This window comes from Falco punctatus (genome assembly GCF_963210335.1).
Source record: "Falco punctatus genome assembly, chromosome: 19".
In the NCBI taxonomy this organism is placed as follows: Eukaryota; Metazoa; Chordata; class Aves; order Falconiformes; family Falconidae; genus Falco; species Falco punctatus.
Window position 1 is genome coordinate 6,956,202 of NC_137599.1, and position 22,097 is coordinate 6,978,298.

The window sequence follows — 22,097 nt, forward strand, 5'->3', positions numbered from 1 at the left end:
GTTGTTGTCAGCAGAAAGGCAAGGCAGAATTGAACCTTTCCTGGCACGCCTTGGCAGGACGGTGGCCACCATCTCCTGCTTGGCTTTACGTGCAGATACGCAGGCCCCAGCACCCTGCCAGGACTTGGACAGGATGAAACAATACATGATTTGTTTAAAGAGAAGAACAGCAGGTGAGACTGAACACAAAGCCCTAGAAGGGACTCGAGTCCACATGTGAGGCATCTCCAGGCGCCCAGGGTGTGTGGAAGCTGAAACCTCAGAACCAGCAGGCAGCAGCACACACACCCCTGCCCCCACCCCCCGCCAGGCCTAATCACCCAGTTAGAAATTAGAAGAGGTTTATTAAGTGGCCAAACAATAAACATGTCAGTGTTTTATTTTTTGCCTTTATTGGCACTTTATTGCCTTTATTTTCACCAGACCACGAGCAGAAGGAGAAGCAGAGGCCACCAGAGAGCACGGCACAGCTCCGGCGAAGCAGGCACCACGTCAGCCCTGGGCAAAGGCAGCTCCCACGCACGGGTCCCTGCCTGGCCTCTGGCTCTCACGTGAATGTCCTCGTCTGGAAGGGCAAGGTCTCCTTGCACTGAATCGTGTCCGTATCCAGCTTGAGCTCAGCGTAGTCGACAACAGCACTGAGGCAAAGCTCCACCTCACGGCTGCTCTCCTCCAGGACAGCGTGAGCTGGTTCTGGGTCTGTCTCGATCACCTCCAAACAGGAAAGGGAAGAATCACTGAGCAGAGCCTAGAAAGCCCGGCTGAGCAAGAGGAGGCTTTTGGCCTCCAAGATCAGCCTCGTACAGGGGCTGGAAAGGACCATTCCCATTTATTTCCCCGGGAAGGTGACAAAATTTAACCCTTCCATTACAATGTTTGTTTCTACCGACTGAACACCATAATCACCACCATGACTGAGAATACACCCATGGGGACAATGACTGGGTCATAGGTACCTGTCCCTGTGTTTCAACCCTGTAGAGTGTCAGACCTTTTTCATGGCCCGCTACAGATCCAGCAGGCCTCTAAATTAGGATTAAGTTCCCCTGTGGGAGTTCTGTGGATGGAGAACCCCAAGACTGAACAAAACCAGAAAGCACCTTTTCCCTCTTGTCTTAGCGGGAGGTGCTTTCCAGACACCATGTGTGGGGCAACAGCCACGCTGGTGAGGGCTGGGGACGGGCGTTTTGGAATGGGGACGAACTCACTAGGAAAGCCTCCGACTGCTGCTGCTGATGGGGAAGAAGTGTGGTTTACAGCTCTTAAAAAGGCTCAGAAACTAGGGAGGAACACGTGCCAGGTACGTGTGTGTGGCACTTTCTGGAGCGATGCTTCTCCAGACTGCTGCACGACTGCCACGCAGCACCTGGGCTGCTCCACAATGAGATATCCCACACAACATGGGCACCACCACCAAAATCTCTGCTATCGGTGTAGGCAGAGCTGACAGCTCACCCACCATGTGCCGGTGGGCTGGCCAGTGCACACACAAGAGCACTAGTGTGGCTCTCCACTCCAAAACAAGAGTCAGAGTGCAGCGCCTTAAACTCCTTGTTGGTGAAAAGGCACTGAATTCGACGAAGAAATTTTAACACCACAAAACGTGATAAAATCGTAAAATGTGCCCTCCCGTTCAACACAGGTTGCAACACTTCAGCTTTTGGCAGAGACCGGTAGTTTGCATGTGGCTAAACATGTCTTGTCAAAAGACCTCCCCATTTTGTGTTGGTGTCACAGGTCACTGCATCTGCCTCTCCCCCAAAACGCACTGCGGGTGAACCTCACGGGTGGATTAAACGTCAGGAGGACGCAGGAGCTGCTCAGCCAGCAGAGATGGTGGCCTGCCAGGGTTTTTTTGTAGCAGCTCCGTTAGCTTTTCCTGTTTGCGTTTCTTACCTTCTTCTTCACAGGCCACGTGGCTCCTGGGCCCCTCATGGTGGTATCCACCCACTTGATGGTGCGCAGGCAGTCATCCCAGTCTTTAATCTGCTCCGGCGGCAGCGGGAAGGTGATCCTAGCCACCTTGCACTTCACAGGGTGCATTTTGAAGGTGACCGCGACATCCGATTTCAAGGTCACTGTGATGGCCTTAGCACAGCCAGCATGGAGGTGTCCCACCTAGGGAGAACCAGAGAGCCAAGACCTAACTGGAATCACTAGCAAGGGCAGGACTGACAGCAAAGAGATCGATCGATGTGGTGAGCAGCTGTGCCAGGAATCTGCCTCTTACCGTGTATTCATCTGGGGTTTGACAGAGGAAAATACAAAAGATGCCACCTCCCGTAACACTCAGCCTTTTCTGTGGGGTTGACAGCCCCGTGCCAGCTAAGCCAGGGATTGCAGCTCCTTTGTGGCACTGAAACAGGCTCTCACCGGTACGTGGTGACTCCCTGCCAGCTCCTGGGAACCCGCCGGGCAGGGCTGGAGCAATGGGAAAAGGCAGAGCCATCCAAACTCACCTTGGGGGAGAAGTGAAATGGGGTGTCTGCCAGCCACTCAAACCGCATCGCCTCCGTCCTGCTGCGGTTGGTGATGGTGAAGGTCACGCTGTAGGGTTTCCCGATGTGACAGTCCCTGAACGGGATGTGATTCACTCTGGCAGCTGCTAGGAATGAGAGCAGGAGGTCTCAGTGTGCCTGAGGTCCATCCACCCCCCTCACATCCACAGAGACAGGCGTGGCCAACTCTTCCTTGCTCCAAGCCTTCCTCCCTGGGGAGACGCAGTTCCCCATCCTACCGCTCCCATGGAAGCGCCCTGCCACATCCCTAAACCCGTGGCTGTGGCTGTGCAGAGCCACGCAGCACAGCATGCACTGCCCCTCTGCACAGAGCCAGCACGCTCCCAGACCGCCAGGCCAGGGGGTGACAGCACAGGCTGCGTATATCGAGGGCACAAATCATTAGACACGGGCTTCATCTCCATAGCATACCATGGGCTGGCAGCCCTCCTTTTGGAGATACTCAGCTGAACGCGGGTATCTCTGACCCTTCCCTGCTAGCCTGCAAGCTTCTCCCTTGACAGACGATCTTCTCTTCTGCTCTCAAGCTGCCTCTTAAGCCTCTGCAGGCTACAAAAGGCAGCAGGATCTGGCTGCTAAAGCTGGACCGCAGGTGCGCGGCACAGGGTGAGCAGAAACGTCTGTTTTCCTGTTCCTTGATCCACCTGGGCAGCCTTTCCTCTCTTACCCTCAATTACGTCTTCCTCTAGATTGCCCTCAGCATTCTCCTCCTCCTCACTGTCTGCCACCAGTCCGTGGATGTTATCTAGCGTGAAGTCATCCTCGTAGCCTTCGCCCACCAGCTGAATGTCGGTCTCCTCATACGGGTTGTTCACCACTGACAAGTGGATCCTGCCTTCCACACGCTGGGCCAGGGTGGGTTTGAAAAGCACGTCAAACTCTGCTAATTCCCCACGGAGCAGGACCAGGAGAGCGGTGTGAGGCTTCCTCTCTGCACAGCAATGAAATCAGCGACAAGTGATACAGCTGTACCGCTGAAATATTTCTGTGGGGCGTAAGGGGTTGAAACCCAGCTACCTCTAAGCACAGGTTCTCCCACCAATGGTGCCAGACCCTCCTCCTATGCTCACAAGGCTACGACAGCACCACGCGTATCACTGCTGAAGTGTCTTAAACACAGGTTATCACCCAGCGCTCACTCAAGCTGCAGTCAGTCAGCTCCTGCCACACGTAAAGCTGAGCCAAAGAATGGGTTTGGCTTCTGTTGGCTGGCTGTGGGCTCAGGGGCTGCCTCCATTCAGGCTGCTACTCCCACACGCAGCAAAGACCTCAGATGGTCCGCTGAAGTGGTGACAGCCCCCCGCAACTCAACCCACCATGTCCAGAGGAACAGAAAAAACTTCCAACCACTTTCTAGGAGGAAGCCGTGCGCAGAGTCCACATGAAAAGCTGGGGGTACAGAGAGCCCCAGCGAAGAAACAACATCTAACATTTGGCGGCTGCTTGGCCAAGCCAAGAGCAGGGCACACAGTTCTCCCCTGTGTGGATGACCGCGCTTCACGCTTACTGGATTTACCTCCTGCAGGAGAGTCCTCCTTCACGCCCCCAGCTTGGTAGACGCATTGTGTGGTGGGCCTGGCTTTCAAGAAGAAAACTCCCGCTTCGTCCAACAGGTCTATCGTCAACTGAGAAAAAGGAACACAGAGCACAACCACACTGCTGTGGGTACAGGGTGACACGTGGGTTGGCACCGTACTGGTGCTGGTCCAGCACGGGGCATCCAGCATGCTTCCCCGCTTCAAACACAGCTCTTAGCTAAACTTACAAAGTTCAAGTAAAACTAGACAGAAAAAAGAAGCGTTCAGAGGCGTTGGGATACAAAAGTAATGAACAGAATTTTTCATTAAAGTGTAGTAAAATGGGATCAAATACAATCTAATGCAACTAGGACATCACACGTGCCCACCCGAGAATCAAAGCGTGAGAAGAGAGATGGGGGGAAAACACCCCACCAACTTTCTTGCGTTGTATTTAACTGAAAAGGATAGGCTAGTCAGAAAAATCGCATTTCCAAGAGGAACTCTCTTCCTGGAAATTACAAGTCAGTCATTTGCTTAAAAAGAATTTCTGAGAGCTGTTTCCAGGTCTGCCATGCTTCCTGGGACCTTTTCTCCACGAGACAAGCACTTGTTCCCAGACCAGAGCGTTCCCTGAGCAGGTCCTCACCTGGACAGGTAGGGTGCCACCATTATGAAGGACCAGAGGGAGCTTTTGTGAATCACCCAGCAACAGCTTCTTAAAGACCAGCAGAGGGTTCCCTCTCTTACTGTGAAGTACCGGGCGCAGGACTGTCACCTGAGGCAGAGTCCCATCTCCACTGACACGGAAGGTCAGGCTTTGCGCTTTAATTGCTGCAGGGCTGCAGGAAAGGCAGAGGAGAGATCGTGACGGCCGGCACTAACCAATTTCCCACCTGGCAAGCAACAAAGAGGGGCCACCCACTGCATTTTCCCTGGCTGGTGCTCCTGTACCCCACGACACAGGTCTCCTCCACCCCCCTCCTCCCAATCCAATCAGGGCCATTCACAAGAGCTCTGAAGAGCCAGAGCCTTCCAGAGTAGCAGTTCAAGAACATGTCACTGAATCGAATCATGCAGCACAGCAGGTAAATAATGAGGCGAGAGGTGAGACATGGCAAATTCACTGGCTGCGATGATATGAGACACATGCAAAAAGCACGAGCGCAGCATGGAAATAGTATAAAAGCAAGAAGGGAAAAATAAATGGCACCATCAGTAATGATTATTTCCAAGGACGCTAAAAAAGGAATGGCGTACTAGAGCAGAAAGCTGACTTGTCCTGACTCAGCCACTAAACGGCTGGGGAAGAGCCGGTCAGAGCCCTGGTACACACGTCCCAGGACAGGGGAACTGGGCTCCTCTTTTAGAAGGGCTCCAGTCGCTCCTTTGACAGAGAATAGCTTAACATACCCCAGGTAATCACATACAATCATCTCATTTTAACAGAAACAAGGAGGAAATAATGCACGATGGCTGGCTGGCACAGAAACGGCTTCATCTAAACCTTTGTCCTTGGAAAGCCCCAGCTCAACTGTTGCACATCTCCATTTCTTTCTGATTCACTAACTCCCAGCTGGCTACCAAATGCTGCACTGCCTTCACAGTCACTCGCAGAGGCTAAGCTATAACCCCTTCTCTTTCTACTCTGTCTAGTAGTTACCGCCTCCTCTATTCTCTAATGCTAAGCACTCTGCCTAAGGCTACCGAGAGCATCAGGGTTAACAAGAGGTCGGGGTCCTCCCAGAGGAGGGGCAGCCATCAGGCAGGTCCCCCCGCCCAGATTTCACAGGGGGAGTTACCTCGCCAGGACATCGAGGGAAGCCTCAAAAGTGCACTGGTAGCTCTGCATCATCTGTGGAGTGAAGGTCACCGTAGCAAAGGCGTGGGAGCAGCTGGGCACGCACATCCGAACGGGATCCACCTTGAAAATGTCACTGATGGGGCTGTGAAACTTGGGGGAACCCACAGAGCCGTGTTAGGAGGAAACATCCTTCAGTGTTTCGTACGCAGTCTTATTCTTATATGCGTCACCGGGAACAGCCCCAGACAGCGTGTCTCCCTTCCTGCTTGCCCTGGGCAGGCTCCTTCCATCGCAGGGGTGACTCCAAAGCGGTGCTGACCTTGCACAGGGAGCCCAGGAGCGCAAAAGCTGGCTTTGAGCACTGGGCAGCCACCCCAGCACACAAGGGAGGGGGGCACTGCACGGAAACCCCGCAACTAACCTCAAACTGGCCTTTAAAGAGAAGGAAAAGGCCAGGGAGCCTGAGGGAATGGTCTGCTTTGAGCCCAGGCACGTCAGGCCAGTAAAGGCCCCCTCTGAGCGGGCTTCCAAGAGATGTGCAGAAGGGTTTGGGTCTCCCACCAAAGACCCGGCCAGAGCGGTGAGCCAAAGCCTTGCTCGAGACGTGCCAAATTCAGAACTGCCACCCTGGCACTGCTGCTCCCCCCTGTAGCCTGACCTGCACGGAGCTGGACTAGGGCGGGCAAGAGGAAGCAACGAGTCTGGAGAACAAGGCAGCGCAGCCTGTAAAGAGCAACGGTCACCTTGGCCTCTTGTTCTTACCTCACCGGCGATGGGTTTGATGGAAAGGACCACATTGCAGGGGACTTTGTTGACATTGTGGATCTTGAAGCGAGCTGTGGCCCGGTGCCCAACCCGAACGTCGGTGAAGATAAACTTGTTCTCATCTCTGACATACACACCCTTGTCTCGCATCGTCTGTGGGGTCTGGCAGAGGTTGACGTTGCTGCAGATTCGATGCTCCTCAAAGATGGACTCGATGTCATCAACCACAAATGCTGCGGAGCAGAGCAGAGGGAGGGCTGAATGCTTAATTCCTGATGAATTTTCCGGGACCCTGCTGGCCTCTCGGAAGGCTTGATAAACCCTTTCTGCCCAGGTCACTGCAAAACCCAGCCTTGGGCGGGGAGTCGGCTGCGAGGATGGAGCTCAGTCCCAGTCAAGGAGTATTGCTTTCCTTTTATCCTTCCATGCATCCCTCCCAGCCTCTCCCCGCTGGCTGACTTGAAAAGAACTGGAACCTCTGAGGATTTTAGGGTTTAGCTTCAAGGTCAGGGCGCCTCTCTAACCAAGCAAGAAGTTCAGGTGCTGACCAGCAGCAGGTCTGGCTGTGGGAACCTGTGGACGGGGCGTACCTGGGAGGCAGGACTCAGCCAGCAGGGTATAGGGGATGCCGAGGGGATTGTCCTGGGGGTCTCTGTCGCTGATATCGATGCGCAGGTGCTCCTCGCACGTCCCCAGTGATTCCGCAGAGCAATCCACCGTGATCATCTGCTGGCCCCCAGGAGGGATGGAACCAAAGCCAGGGTACACCGTGAACATGCCTAGAGTGAGGCGAGCCTGCAGAAAGAGTCCCAGGAGAGGCTGACGTCCAGCAGCCCAGCCTTGAGCATCCCCAGCAAGGAGTACGCCGCTCCTCAACCTCCAGCCAGGCCGAGCCCCCAGTCCCAGGGCAGGGAGGGATGACTCCACGGCCCAGAGGCAGCCCCAGGACGAGAGGGACAAGCCAGGAGGAGCTGCAGGCCTATCCTGGCTGGCACAGAGGACGGAGTTTGGGTGTAAAAGGTGAAGGTGCTAGCTGGGATCCTCCAGCCTCAGGGGTAAAACAGGAGAGCAGAAATAACTGTGAGAAGTGACAGGAGGGAAGGGAGGGGACTGGGAAGACGAAAACACAAGGTCATCTGGTATCTATGGAGTGGGACTTCAAACAGGAACGTGCCCACATCTGTGGTATTCACAGTCCTATTTTGGCTAGCAGCCACCAAAACACGGGACCTGCTCCTCTCTCTTGACCCCACAACTCCAAGTCTGAGCCAGAGCACGGGACTGTCAGTGCAACTGAGCAGCTCCTGCCTCTGCTTGTGGCTGGGAGATGGCGGACCTCCATCGTGCAGACCATGTCCCACCCCACGGTGTGACACGGAGCCCCCATCAGCGTCCTCCCCCAGCACCTGCAGCAGTGTGTCTTGGGGAGCGGGAGCCACCCACCTGCATGGAGGGGCTGGCAACCTTCTGCAGCGAGCGCTTGCTTTTCTTGGCTGAGGAAGTCCTTTGGTGTAAGTTCTCACTCTTGCCAGAGTGGGCAGATTTCATTTGACATCCACTAAGAGGAGAAAGCAGAAACATCCATCATGCTGAGCCCCCACCCTGCCTTCCTCTGAAGCCAAAGCTGACCTTCCCCTCCCCACAGAGGAAAGCCTCCCTGCCCCTCACAGCCCCGGCGGCACCTCCTGCAGCTTACAGACAGCTCAGCTGTATCACCAGCTTTGCCCGACACACGGGGACACTGAGGCACTTTTCCACTCCCTGTTCACAAGCAGGTGACGTGAACTGGACAATAACCCAGGTGTCTGGGCTGCCTGTCACACACCAGCCACGCTGTCGTGCCTCCTCAGGCAGGACAGGTGATGCAGGTCTTCTCTCACCTTTTCTCTTGCAATCGGGATGCGTCCTGGTCTGCTCGGTAGATGAGGAATTTAAAGTCAAGGCTGCCTTTGTTCTCCAGCATGAAGGTGCAGGTTTTCCTGCTGCCCTTCACCATGGCACCGAAGTTGATGAGCGAGGCGGGGTGAATGCTGTACTTGCTGAACACAGCTTTCGCCGACACCCTCACTGGGATGACGGCGACGGTCTCGCCTCCTCCGCAGATGCTGGGCTCCATCACCTGCAGCCAGAGGAGGGCTTGGTAAAACCAGCAAAGAGGCCAGCCTCTGACTCTCTTCCCTGATCCCATCCCAGGTCCCCATCAGCTCATCCTCCCTGTTTCAACGCCTCCTCCGGAGCCAGACTTTCAGCTCCGCTTAGGAAGCATCACAAATGTTTTCTGAGACATTGCTGTCACCTACGAGAATTACCCAGCTAAAGCCCTCCTTCCAGAAGGCACCTGTCCTGCTCACGCTCCCAAGACGTGCTGTGCCACCGCTGCCTGGCTGGGGCAGCTCACCTGGTAGTGCAGGACGGGTTTGTCCTCGATATTCACTTCCGTCTTGGGGTGGAAGAACACCTGGACCTGCACAGGGCGCCCGGAGGCAGCCAGCAGGCCCTTCTGCGGCTGGATAGTGAAGTGGCTTGCCAGGTCTGGTATGGTGGTGCCTGCAGCTTTCAGCTGGAAACTGGGGAGAAAGGGAAGGAACAAAGACCTCTGCAGTTAAAAGTACAAGTGCCACCAGCACAGCCAGGACTTGACATAAGACCATAAAAAAATCAAAAGGGAAAGAGTCCAGCTCTGCTTGGGGAATCTCAGATCTTGAGAGAGTGCAGACCATCATGAGTGTTGCAAACTAACCTCGACACCCAGTTTTCTCATCCCCTCCTTTAAAGAGTCATAAAGAGAAAGGAGCTGCCCCTCAGAGGAAGGCAATGGATCTCAGCAGTGAGTGGCTTCAATTTCAGGGCCTCTCCCTCTGGTTCCTGCTCAGCTGTGAAGGACTTCTGGTGTGGGGCTGCATTCTCCCTTAAAATCTTTGAGATTAGGGAGCCCGGGCTTTTTATTTAACCAGACCACGAGGCAGCCAGCACGGGAAGCGGTTCTAGCCATGGGCAGGAGGAGAAGGCAGGCCTGGGCAGATGGTGGCACCACACGTTCACAGACCAGGCAGCTGGACCCACCTGTACGCAATCTCGTACTTCCCCTTGTTCCTCAGAGTCAGCACTTGCTTCGCATCATCCAGGACTTTCAGGACTCCAAAATCCACGGTGCCACCTGCACCTGCAGAAAACCCGCAGAGCCAGGCAAGAAACGGGGAGTATTAGTGAGCTGCTACAGACCACACCAAGTGACAAGACAGATATTTCAACACTTCCAGGCCAATTTCAATTGGCCTCTCAATACTGAAATGGGGCTTATAAGAAAGGTGGGGACAGGTGTTTCCTGGGGGGCTGTAGTGACAGGACAGGGGGCAATGGCTTTGAACTGGAGGAGGGGAGATTTACATGAGCTGTTGGGAAGAAATTCTTCACTGTGAGGGTGGCGAGGCACTGGCAGAGGCTGCCCGGAGCAGCTGTGGCTGCCCCACTCAAGGCCAGGTTGGACGGGGCTTGGGGCAACCTGGACTAGTGGAAGGTGTTCCTGCCCATGGCAGGGGGGTTGGGACAAGACAATCTTTGAGGTCCTTTCCAACCCAAACTGTTCTATGACACTGGGAGTTCTCAGGCAGCCCAAAACCCTTCTCAGGAAGTTTCCGTTCTTGGAAATTTTCTTTAGCTACTTTGCTGCCCTTGCTCTTCTTACTCGGAGAATATCTGCAGGGTTTAGCAGGTGAGGAGCTGGGTTTCTGTCTTCTTGCTTCCAAGCACTGATCCAACAACTTTATGTGCCCTGCTGAGCCCTCAGGAGCTGCCAATTGCTCGCTCACATCGCTGTGGTTTCTAAGCCCCCAGACCAACCTGCACACTGCAAAGCTCAGGGGCGAGAGACTCGAGGCTGGCTGTGCCCTGACAGCCCTTCACTCCACTCAACTTGCAGGATACGCGCTTTATGTGACCGGGCCACGCTTGCATGCTACCCCATCCCAAGCGCTTTGGTTGCTCACCTGCCAAGGCAAGGCAACGCACCCAGACTGCTTTGTTTTGGGGCGTCCACTGACCTTTAGGAATGTTGATGATCGGAGCAACATCATAGCCCTCTGCAGAAATGAGGATATTTTCGGTCTGGACAATCCCCAGGATGTTTTCTGCATCTGAAACCTGAGGCAGCGAGAAACGAACACTGCTTAGACCGTTCTCTTAAATTCTTTTGGTAGACAACATACGAGTCCTTGTCTCTGCTGGCTGCTTCCACCATGGCCTCCCCTGCTTGACAAGCACTTGTGGATTCCCAAACTCTCCCAACCTGCTCATCTCACGGGCTGACCCAGCGAGATGCTGCTGCAGTAAGAAGCCCTACCAGCCCAGCTCGGCACTCCTTCAGCAGGGAGTGCTGCCGCGGAAGCACCCGGGGAGACACAGCGATGGAAAAACAACCTCAAGAATTGTGAGGTGTCCCAGAGCAGGTGGCATTGACCGTCAACCCTCTCCCCTTCAATCACCCAGCATCCTCACTGAAGTGCAGCCCCCAAACACGGGGAACAAAAGCCCAGGGGGACAGCTTGCTGCTCTCCGTTAAGAGCCCCGGACAGGCTGCAGCATGGGCGCAGGGAGCACGCCGAGGTCTGGACAACCAAACAACAGCATTCAACCACGCACAGCGGCAAGGTGGCTGTAACGCGGGCTCAGGACACAGCGCCTGGTTGTCTGGGCTGACGCAGATGCTCAGGGATGCACCATGTGCTCTGGTGAACCGAGGCTGAGGCAGCAGAAGTTGGGGTCACAGCAGCCTTGTGTCCCTCAGGTGCAGCTCTTCCTGGCCCGGCAGCACACATGCCCCCTGAAGCTCAGCTATAAGAGCAAGTTCCTTGCCGCTAAGGGCCTGCCCCCCCGGCGATGCGGGTAGAAAGGAACCTCGGGAAGGCTCATCCTTTGTCCCCCTCTTTGCAGGGAACCCTTCAAGCACAGCCTCCACCCCAAAGATCTCGTTGCCCTGCCAGGGAGGGCACAGTCCCCCTCACCTCCAGTCGGATCTTCTTCTCAATGTTGAGAGCCTTTGTGGGCTTGAAATACAGATGCACATCAAACTCCGTGCGCGGACCAACGATGCCCTCACGTTGTGACACGGAGAAGTCCTCGCCCAGGTTTTCCAGCCCACAGAGCCGCCAGGCCACAGGCAGCAGGGTGCTGTTTCGCAGGACCAGGGTCTTGCTGTCCTCCCTGCAGAGGCAGAAAGACACCCTGCACCAGCTGCTCGATGGTCAGGATAGGCCTTGCAACTGAATGCATCTTGGAGCAGCCCTATGCACTAGTTTATATATATATCTTTATCTATACACATCCAGTATTTACAGTATCCATAACATTAGTTAAATGTTTTCTCTGTGTCACAAGTCTCAGAGGTGAGGTCCTGGGGAAGGGCTGGGTGCTAACGGTGTATCCAACAGAAGGGACATAAGGAGGAGCAACTGCACTGCTCTCCGAACCAGCAGACGAGATACAAATGAATCAAGATGCCCATTGCACCACGTTGCTGGGGGGCTACAGAGCTTGCGGCTGTCCTGAGAGAACCAAGCCAGCAAGGAACGGTGAGCAAGAGACCGGGAACTGCTGGCAGAAAGAGGGACGTCAGCCCAACATCCAGCCTGAAGGGCCATGCAGCCAGCCAGAGAGGCTGAAGGGGAGCTCACCGACAGCACCCGTCCCCAGCAGAGGGGCCGCGGGATGACTGACCTGTGCAGAAGCAGCCTGTTGAAATGCACGTGCTTGGGGCTGACCCTCAGCTCCACCTTCACCCCCTGGCAGCACAGGGGGAAGACCACCGGCTCTGGGTTCTCCTTAATGCGGCAGACGAGCTTGTCTTCCACCAGACCAGCTGAAGTGGGGTACGCCCAAATGCTCAGCTTCTAGCCCCGTCCCCGAAACAAGAAATACAGAAGAGCACTCAGTGAGCAGCAGGAATGGCTCCTGGGCACTTACACCAGTGCCTGCCCTACCTGCTGTCCCCTACCTGCTTCTCGTTCGGTTTCAGCCTCATGCTGGGAGGTTCTACAAGGAACGTGTCCGCCTTGAGATCGCGCTCAAAGGAGAAATGCGCCTCTACTTCCAAGGGGGTGACGTTGAGGATGGTTATCGTCTCACAGTTGCTGGGACAGTCCAGTGCCTTGTACCTGTCCGCAAAAGGGGAGAAGGCTGCAGAGGAGACCGTCGCCTTCATCCCACACCAAGGAAAGCGCCATGTCCTGGCAGCGGGAGGCTGCACTGCAAGACCATGTTCCAACAAGCAGGCCAAGAAAAAGGATCATTTTCAGGGGCACACTGGATGCTATGTGTCTCCATCCTTGCGTTACTTTGATGTCCACCCCTGTACTTGGTGCCTCCAGCCCAGACACATGATGATGCACAGGCCACTTAAAGAGCATTTTACAAATTAGAAATTCAAAGATGCCTGGAAAAACAGAGGTACTGCAGGCACGTGGGTTCTCTCCCCCTTTCTTTGTTGGGTTTCCTTCCCTGCAGGGTAGAAAGAAATGCTCTTGGAAAGAGCTTTTAAAAATAGTTTAGCTTTTGTCTTCCAAAACAGTCACGAGATTGCCTTGTATTTCACAGGTTAGCTCAAAGTCTGAGGGAAGGAAATAGAGAGGATTCATTCCCAAGAGGAATGCTGAATTTAAAAAAAACGTCCCTTCCCTCGGGTATGGAGCAGATTTGGGAGTTAAAGGGTTAAAAAGCACAAACAGAAACCCAAGGCCATGCAGCAGCCTGACTAAAGATCCTCTTTTGGTTTTTGAACTGTTTTGATTTCATTTGCTTGGGTTGTCGAAATACCACTAGCTCTCCAGAGCTCCCATGAAGAGGACAACTTAATTTCTAATACTGAAAAAAAAAGCTATGTTAAAAACAGAAATGCGCCAGCAGCTACAATGGCAACTTTTTCAGGCAGACTTTGTCCAGCATTGAGGACGGGGAAACAGAATTTCCATTTTCATTCCTCTGCAGATCCCCCACGCCCCCATATCGGCAGGTCGAATCATAAGGCCTTACTAATATTACAAACGGATGAATGTTTTACAAAACCATCAGCAGAATAATTGCTTGTTCAGTCCACCTGTAGAGCTCAAAGCACTTTTAAAAAACACCATAAAGTTCATTTCGTAGGTGGCGAAGCTGAGATGTGGCGGGGGGACACAAGCTGCTCCAAGTGACCTTCAGGCTGGAAGCAGCACATGGCTCTGGCCACCAAGGCACCCACCAGGGAGGAAGATCAGCTCCGTCTCTCCCCTGCTCCTCCAGGACTCACTTGCCCATCATCTGCTCAAGTTCACACATCTGTGGCCCTTCAGCCCCCTGCATCTCCCAGGCCGGTCTCCACCTGGGCCTGCCCTGAATTGTGCCTCTGGGACGGCTCGTCCCCAGACGTGTCCGTGACAGCACGAGGCCCTGGAGGTGCCATCCCAACGTCCCATGCTGTGCAGGCAGCACATCAGGATGCTCGCTCAGGGCGGGGAGCACGTACCAGTCTCTTGACTTCCCACACAGCAGCGGTCCAAAGTGGAAGACACCCGTCTCCGTGACATACTGCTTGAAGACAATGTCGTCGTCTGCCTTGCTCTTCCTTCGGTGGGGAAACACCAGCCTGGGCAGAGAAAACAGGGAATGAAGAGCTGTGAGATGCTCCAAGTAGAAAACCTGGTCAGAAAGCCGTAACCCTTACTGGTGGCCGCGGTACCAGTACTCCCAGCTCCAGGCATGGGACAAGATGCTGGGCGGCTCAGGCAGCACGCTCTGCCCGAGCCAGAAGGTCACCGGGGTACAAGGGGCAGCCCTGGCTCTGAGCCCAGGGGGGAGCAGCGTGGGAGGCTCCCAGGGGCAAGCCTTACCGTGGGTCTTGGCTGATGGTGGGGTACAGGCAGGTGCCCCTGCAGGGCAGCTGGTACAGTCGCTTTGTCCCCAGGATCTCGAAACGCAGCGTCTGCTCAAACTGGCCCAGCACCGTGGAGCTGAAGTGGACCTTCAGTTCCACCTCGCCGCGGGCAGGCACTATCCACCGGCAGCTGCTCAGCCTGGCAGTTAAAGAGAGGGCTTCAGACACGGCTAATGAGCAAACAAGACGAGGAGGAGGGCTGTGGACTCGTCATCCCACGGAGGCACCAACAGAGGGGCCCTGAGGAGCTGGGGATGGCAGACCTCACTTGGCAGGGTGGCCGCGAAGCAGAAGGATCTCCTCAGCCCTCAGCTCACCTGACATGTCTCGGCGGGGATGGGACCGTGTCCTCGCCGCTTTGGTGCGCGCCAGGAGAAGATACGGGTCCTTCCCTGTCCAGCCCCTGGAGACATCTCCTGCCCTGACTGGAGCTCTGCTTCTCTCTCGCAGCCTCCCAGCTGCCCGCAGCTTTCTCCTCGCTCGACTGGCTCCTCACAGGGGCGACCTGCTCCTCTGCGGTCTGAGCCACAAGGGGAGGGAGAAAACAGAGGTGAGACCTGCCCCGAGACATCCCCCTCCGGGAAAGCAAGCTGTGGGTTTGTTAACAATTAGGGGAAGCACTAAATAAACAACCACATCTGCCCAGGGACTTGGTCTTCCTCATCAGGTTTAGTTTTGCCTACAACACTCTCCTTGCCCAGGACCTCAAGGCAAGGCGAGGGCTTGAGGGGTTTTTTTAAACCGTTATTCTCATCTTACAGACATCACAGTGATCCTTCCCCACCCACCCCCCTGCCCTGGCACCTTCACTTTGGGCACAACGGGGGCATCCACGAGACTTACAGCAGCATTCTTGTCTTCTTCTGCAGTGGCGCCTTCTGGCACAACAAAGACAAAGTGCTTGAGGGCTTCTCCTGCTGCAGGGGCCATCCGCTCTGCCGGGTAGTGGATCACGGAGTAGAAAGCAGTAGGGGGAATGGGAAGCCCGGAGGGACCCAGTCCAAGGCTATCCAGGACCTAAAGCGTAAGAGAAAACCCTGTTTGTACCCCTGTCACCTTCATCCTCACACTCACTCCTTAAAGGCACGGAGCTTTCGGCAATGTGGTGGGGCTTTATTTATATGGGGCACAGCGCTTCTTCATGCCCAGTGGAGTGGGCAGGCTCCAGAGCAGTGCCAGGACCTACAAGTGGGACCTCGAGAGAAACCTCTCCCCGGAGTGACTCAGCTGAAGGAAACCTGAGCTGCCCTGCCCTGGGACCATTTGCAATGATTTCCAGGCTGGGAAATGCTCTCAACAGACGGGATGCTTGTACAGAGAGCACTCCTGCTTCCCACCCACCTGAGGGATGGTGAGAACCTCCCCCAGCCATGGGGCTGCTGCGGAGCCATTGTGGAACATCATCGGTGGCCTGGACCGGGGCCCAGGAGCACGGTAGGCTCAGCCTCCGAGCCTCACAGGGCTCTACCTGCTCTGCCGCTGGCAGCTCGCTGCTCTCCAGGATCTTCCTAGTCATATCTTCTGAGCCCAGCACCTGGATGTCCAAGCAGGGCACCCCGACACCCTGGCCTCTGGCTGACCCTTTTGCACCTTCCCCTTCCAGCTGAGGTATTCTGGCATCCTCAAGAGCCTTCAGTTTTGCCAGATGCTCTTTCTCCAGCCTCTCCTGATGCTCCTTCTCTCTGTCCCTCCAGCTCCTGGGGCTGGATGCGTGCTGGGGCTGCTCTTCTGCTGGGTGCCGTGCGTCCTCGTGGTTCAGGGGGAACAGCAGGATACCCTGAACCCTGTCCCAGGATGCCAAAATACGCACAACATCCTTCTGCGACGTCTCGTAGATATTAAACCTCAGGGCCAAGTTCTCGCTGTCACTCTGGGCCTCATTTTTTGTTTCCCCCTCTTCCAGGTCTGTGGGGTGTGCAGCCGCTGCCAGGTGGGCATCCATCAGGGTGACCTTGCTCTGCTTTTGCTCATCTTCCTTTGTGCAGCGTGCAACAGAGCCCAGGCGCTTCCTTACAGATCGTGTCTTGACCACCCCCTTGGTGACCTCCGACCTCTGGCTGTTGGATGTGTTGGTGTTGCTGGTGGGACTGTTCATGCCCTGGGCAGGAAGAGCAAAAAAAGCAGGGAGCATTTCAAAGCACTGACTCAGGTGCTGTAGGGCAGCAATGATCTTTACAATAGCACCCCAAACCTCGCTCGAGACCTGTGCTAGGCACCCTACAAATCCCAGTTCAGAACATAGCTGGTACCCAGTTTAGCTCAACAAACCAAACTCTTCAGCGTCAGACTGATGAGGGGTCCTGCAAACCAGCTGAGGAACAGAACAAGTTCCCAACCCAAGCAGAGAACTTAAGACACCTCCTTACTCCCGTGCAGTCCTCTGGGTTCATTTCTGGTGCGCTGAGCATCCCTGTGGCTGGCTGATTCTTTGCAAAGTCTGCCTGCTTCTGTGCAAAGTCTGCCTGCTAATGAATACCTAAGGCCTGGGGGCATCTCCTGCCAGACATGTAGGAAAAGACCCCACATCCCAGACAGATCATGGCTCACAGGTGTAAGTCACAGGCAGAGTGGGAAGAAACGCTGGACTAAAACTACCTAGGGCTTCAGCAGTCAATATGTGGAGTTACATGAAGCCAGGACTCAAAGGCAGCATGATCTTAGTAGAGCAGCTCTAGCAGCAAACCCATGGGAAGACACCCCGGTGCAGCAGCAGCACGATCAGACCCCGGTGGTTGTTTCCCAGCGCAGCCCCACATGTTGCTCCTGCCAGGTGCTCGTCCCCAGCACTGCGTGGGGCTCCCTGAGGCACGGCGCAGCTCCGTAGGAAGGTCCCCAGGGCTTTCAGTCATCTCTGTAAACAACCACGCACCTGCCTGACACCAGGCCGGCTTTCCCTCCTCAAAGCATTCTCTTGGTCTTTTCCAGTCTTTCTCTTCCCCTGCTCAGAATTCTTCAGCTCTTCCTCCTTCAAGCGTTCCAGCTCCTGCCGACGCTTTTCCTCAAGCTCTCGAGCTAGCTGCTCCATCTCCCTTCAGCAAGCCAAACAGAAAACACGCCCGAGAGTCACCACCAGAAGTCTGGGCTTGCCGCCAGCCCAGCTGGTCCTGCACTTCATTCCCTGACCCTGAGGCCAGGCAGAACCGTTAGGCCATCTCTGTGGACCTCCCTCAGCCTGGGGAGGCTGGGAATATCCCAAGTGAGGAGAGGTGGGAGGGGACCTCCAGGGCCAGCCAAACCTCAGCCTTGCTTCATAAGGGCAGCCTGGGCTGAACGAAGTGCGGAAACACACGCTCGCTTTAAGCGGGTCCCCCTCCCAGTTTCGGACTTAGCCTGTGCATCCTCCTCAACCCCTGCGGCCTCCCCTCCTGGGCTGCTTTGCTGGATCAGAGCTTCTCCCAGGCTGACCTGCTGCTGCAGCTGAGGGTGAGCCCAAGAGCCACCGGCTTCTATGGCCGGTGTCGCTCAGGAAGGAAAAACCTGGGAGATCAGCAAGGACTTCCCCTACGGCAGGACTGGGATCTAAACCAAGCCAGCACGGCTGTGCCTCACACCAAGCCACACCACAACCCCTCTGGTGTGGGGAAGAAGGGGGTGAAGATGAGAATCAACGTAATTAACTTAGAGACACTTCTAAGGAGCAGCGGCCAGGCAAGCCCAGAGCCCAGGTGCCGGCAGCCACCGTCTAAACCCGCGGGCTCCCCGCTCAGCTGGAGAGAAGATGTTCTCTCCCGGGAGGAAGGGCCTTCCTCTGCTGGGAACCTGGGGGTGGAACTGCCCGCTTGGAGCAGACCCTTTCGGGCCTTCGCTCCGTGACCCCTCTGAGCTCAACCGAGGTCTCCGGAGCAGGAAAACCCTGCAGGGGCACCCTCCTGGGGAGTTACAGGCGCACAGACCTCTGCCTCCTCTCGCGCTGGACTCGGCGTATCTGGTTATGAAGCTGAATTTTCTGCTCCGCAGTGAGGGCATCATACTCATCCTCGTCCATCTCCCAGAGACGTTCTCTCTCCCTGCGGGCAGCTTCTTCCTGCTCCCGTCCTTCAGCCAAGGCCAGAGGAGAAACCATTAGCAGAGCTTGCTGTTGGGGGTGAGCTGCCAGGATTCACAGCTGTGTCCCGAGCCAGCCGATCATCCTGCCAGGAGGTGCTGGGGAGCGCACAGCCCTGCTCCAAAATTCAGATCAGCCCCTGAACTATCAACAGTTCATGGCGAGTTCCCGCGCCTTGCCTGGCTCCTGCGCACCAGCGTGGCGGGCAGCTGCTGCTGCTGCTTCGGTACTGAGCCACAACAGCTGGCACTTGTGCCCAGGCTTTCACGGTAGAGACCAAGGGAAGTCTTCACAGCCTCAGCTCTGCTCTGCTGCATTTTAAGCAACTGTGAGCTGAGCGCTGGCTACACCCAGGCAGAAGGTGGAAGGATTAATAAGACCACTTCTTACAAGCCCTGCTGGTAACCCAGATACACACAGATAAGGCTGAGTGCTTGACAGGGAAGATTTGAGAGGTGCGGAGATGAAAAGTCTCACCTTCCTGCTCTTTTGCAGCTGTCTCCCTGGCTTTAAAGGACACATAATCCTGGAGCAGGTTCACGACATAGATGTGAGGCCGATTTCCAACAGCTTTGAGCAGGCAGAGGAGAGCAGATGCCATGTTGTGCGCAAAGAGGGTTTCCAGGCCATCAAACACCACGCCCTGGTAGCAGTCACTCAGCTGCGAATAAAGTTGAAAAGGAACAGCTTTTCTAGCCAGCTGTGGCACACACGGGGCTCTCAGCCAGTCAGTAAATGTCCTCTGTCAGCAGATGTCAAAGGACACCAGCCATCGTTGTGTCCAGCGCATCGGCCCAGACAAGCTCTGATCTTTCCCCACGTTCTGCCACCTTGGGGCATCTGCAGCTTCCCCCAAGGATCCCTGCGTGCAGCTCGGGGCTCCTCCGAGAGCAGATACAGACCTCCTCTCCAAACTGCCTCGCTGCCTGTCTCTCCGGAGCAGGAACGCAGCATCTGCCCCCACCCCACCCCACGTACCTGGAGCCTTTCGGAGAGGATGGCCACCAGCAAGTCCTCGGGCAGCACGCAGCTCAGACAGCCCAGCCCTCCCTCTGTGCTGCCACCGATGCTCAGCCATCGCTGCGCAGGGACGCAGGGAAGGGGAGGGTGGAGATGAGAAATGGAGGAGCCCTGCAATGTTGAATGCCACAAGTAAACCAAACCACTTGGGTAACCCCTGAACAGTTCCAACTGCTGGGCTTGCAGCCAGGGTTTCCCACTAGCGGGAGGCTCGAACCAACCCTGCAGGCCAGCAGCTCCAGGGGACAACCCTGGAGGACACATCCCATGGCTTGCAAGCCCCCGGCACAGCATCCCGCAGCTTTGCCCACTGCCTGCGGCCACATTAGCCAGGACTGCACTTTGCCAACAAACTGTTGAGGCCCAGTCGAGATTTCTGCCAGAGCACAGGGGTTTGTTCCCACCCCAAGCATGCCCAGCTGGCGCTCTGCACCACACACCCACACACCAGCCCCACTCTAAGCAGCCCCTTTGCTTCTCAGATGCAACAGAAAGGACCCAGGCATTACCCAGCGCAGATCACGCTTCACCTGGCAGCTTGTCGAATCCCTTCGATGCTGTTCCCGGGATTGGGATGCACGGCCATGCGGCTTCCTCTTGCTTGCTGCAGTGCTCACCGGCCTTTGGGAACTCGGGGACTGCAGGCTGCCGTCCTCCTCAGAGCTGGACTGGCGCAGCGCTGAGCTGTGCCCGGCCTTGGCGCGGCACTGCACGCTGAGAGACACATCTGCATTGTGACCTGCAGAGGGGACAGATGGCTCAGCGGGGCTGGCAATGGGTGCTGCGGGGAGCAAGCAGGCACCTTCCACCCCTGGCAGGGACACAGCACTTGTCCCCCAGCCTGCTGGGCACTAGCAGCGCTGCTCTCCAGAAGCAGCTCCTGCCCTGCTTCCCTTACTAGCACGATAAAGCTGAGAGAGGACGGAAAGGCCAGAGAGTTTGTCGTGCACAGCCCCGTGTCCCTCCTTAATAAACATGCACACAGGTGACACTTTGCACAGCAGCTCCCCTATGGATCAAGCCAAAGATTCGTCCCCCAGCACCACCATTTTCCTACCTTGCACCCATCCTGCCTTCTCCCGTGGAGACTGTAACGGGCAGCCCTGCCCCAGCAGCATCACCCGTCTCCATGGAAGCTAAACCCTCTGCCTGGGATAACCCCACCTGGCACCCAGAGCCTTTTCCCTTCCACCAGCTCCCAACCACCCAGGTTCAAAGCTGAGCAATGTAAAACGTCCCCTGCCAAGGCCAGCGTCTGGCCTCACCCTGCAGAGCTCAGGGCAACAACTGCCCAAGAAAGTTTCCCCAAAGTCTCCAGTCTCACATGGGGCACAGCACAGCACGTGCCAGCTCCGCAACCTGACAGTGTCAGTATAGGGGGAAAAAAATACATTTCCAGAGAAAAAGAGCTCATCTGCAGTGCGTCTCATCCAAAACTCCTCCAAGAGGTTATTCTTCCCTTCCTCTCATGTCTGTGAAGCCACACTCACAGTCAGTCACCTAGAGCTTAATGAGCCACTTCGGAGGGTTATGCCTTGTTCAAGCGGGCAGCAGTTCTGCCTGATGGCCACAGGGAGCAAGCTGGATTCAGCTCGGAGAAAATGTGTTTATAAAGCTCTGAGAAAGGTATGGGTGTGCTTCACCACTCCCAGAAAAAGGAACGTGTGTCAAGAAGCCCAGAGGCAGTAAAAATGCCTTTGTCTGACCCCTCAAAACAGAGCTTCTTATTCACCCGAGCTGTGTTATGAAATGGCTCTGCATTTCTACACGCTTGCACCCGTGCTCCCCAAGAGACCCAAGGGCTGCCAAACTCCTCTGGAGCAAGCAGAAGCAGGTGGCCGTGGTGGGTTTCCAAAGCGCCGCTCTGCGCCCAGTGTTCCTCCTTACCCTCATCCTCTGTCTCCTTGTGGCTCTGCTCAGCGGCAGCCCTGATGCACAGCTCCCGGGCACGGAGCCCTGCCGCGCTGCTCCCGTCAGAGATGGCTTCTGTCACCACGGCGTCGATGGACAAGCAGGCAGCGCCGTAATATTTGGACAGGGCGCCCGCTGCCGCTGTCTTTCCTTGAGAGAGAGAGGAAGGCGGCTTGGTGACATTTGCAGGTGAAGCATTCTCAGCGACAGGCTCTGGAAAGCCCCCCCCAGAGGCTTTGCAGGTTTCAAGGACGTTCAGAAAGCACATGTCCCTTTAGGGGACACCACGAGGGAGGCAGCTTCAGCACGGTCAGAAGCGCTGAACTCCAGAGCCAGGTGGATCGCCTCCACCTCCGGTTCAGCCCAGGACTTTGTCCCTTGTGGTGTGACCTCAGCCCTGGGCCAGGACATTGTTTCGAGCCCTGGCCCACCACCACCGTTCGCTACCCTGTGCTGGTGGGTGCCAGCTGGGCGCAGTCTGGGGGTCAGCATGGCCTAGGGGCTGCTCCCATGAGGAAACACGGGCACCAGGCAATGTGGTCCCATGCAGCAAGAGGGACATGGCCACCCCATCTGGGGGGACAAGAGCCTAGCTATAGGGACACAAGATGAG

At 55.8% G+C, this 22,097-nt stretch overlaps 1 protein-coding gene across 1 annotated transcript; it reads right to left on the minus strand.

Annotated features, from left to right (window-relative positions):
- Positions 1 to 497: 497 nt before the first annotated feature.
- LOC308055482 (hydrocephalus-inducing protein homolog) lies at positions 498 to 21,752 on the minus strand (the record flags this gene model as incomplete). Its single annotated transcript, XM_080369449.1, has 28 exons — positions 498 to 712; positions 1,897 to 2,118; positions 2,460 to 2,602; positions 3,187 to 3,450; positions 4,036 to 4,144; positions 4,686 to 4,878; positions 5,839 to 5,990; positions 6,603 to 6,838; positions 7,196 to 7,634; positions 8,016 to 8,163; positions 8,486 to 8,724; positions 9,004 to 9,172; positions 9,669 to 9,768; positions 10,646 to 10,745; positions 11,606 to 11,804; positions 12,318 to 12,490; positions 12,595 to 12,754; positions 14,101 to 14,220; positions 14,465 to 14,647; positions 14,826 to 15,028; positions 15,352 to 15,525; positions 15,977 to 16,759; positions 17,378 to 17,537; positions 18,402 to 18,543; positions 19,031 to 19,214; positions 19,532 to 19,684; positions 20,104 to 20,417; positions 21,461 to 21,752. The coding sequence occupies 28 exons, from the start codon at positions 21,750 to 21,752 to the stop codon at positions 548 to 550; spliced, it is 5,919 nt and encodes a 1,972-aa protein (XP_080225575.1). The 3' UTR covers positions 498 to 547.
- Between the last annotated feature and the right edge of the window lie 345 nt (positions 21,753 to 22,097).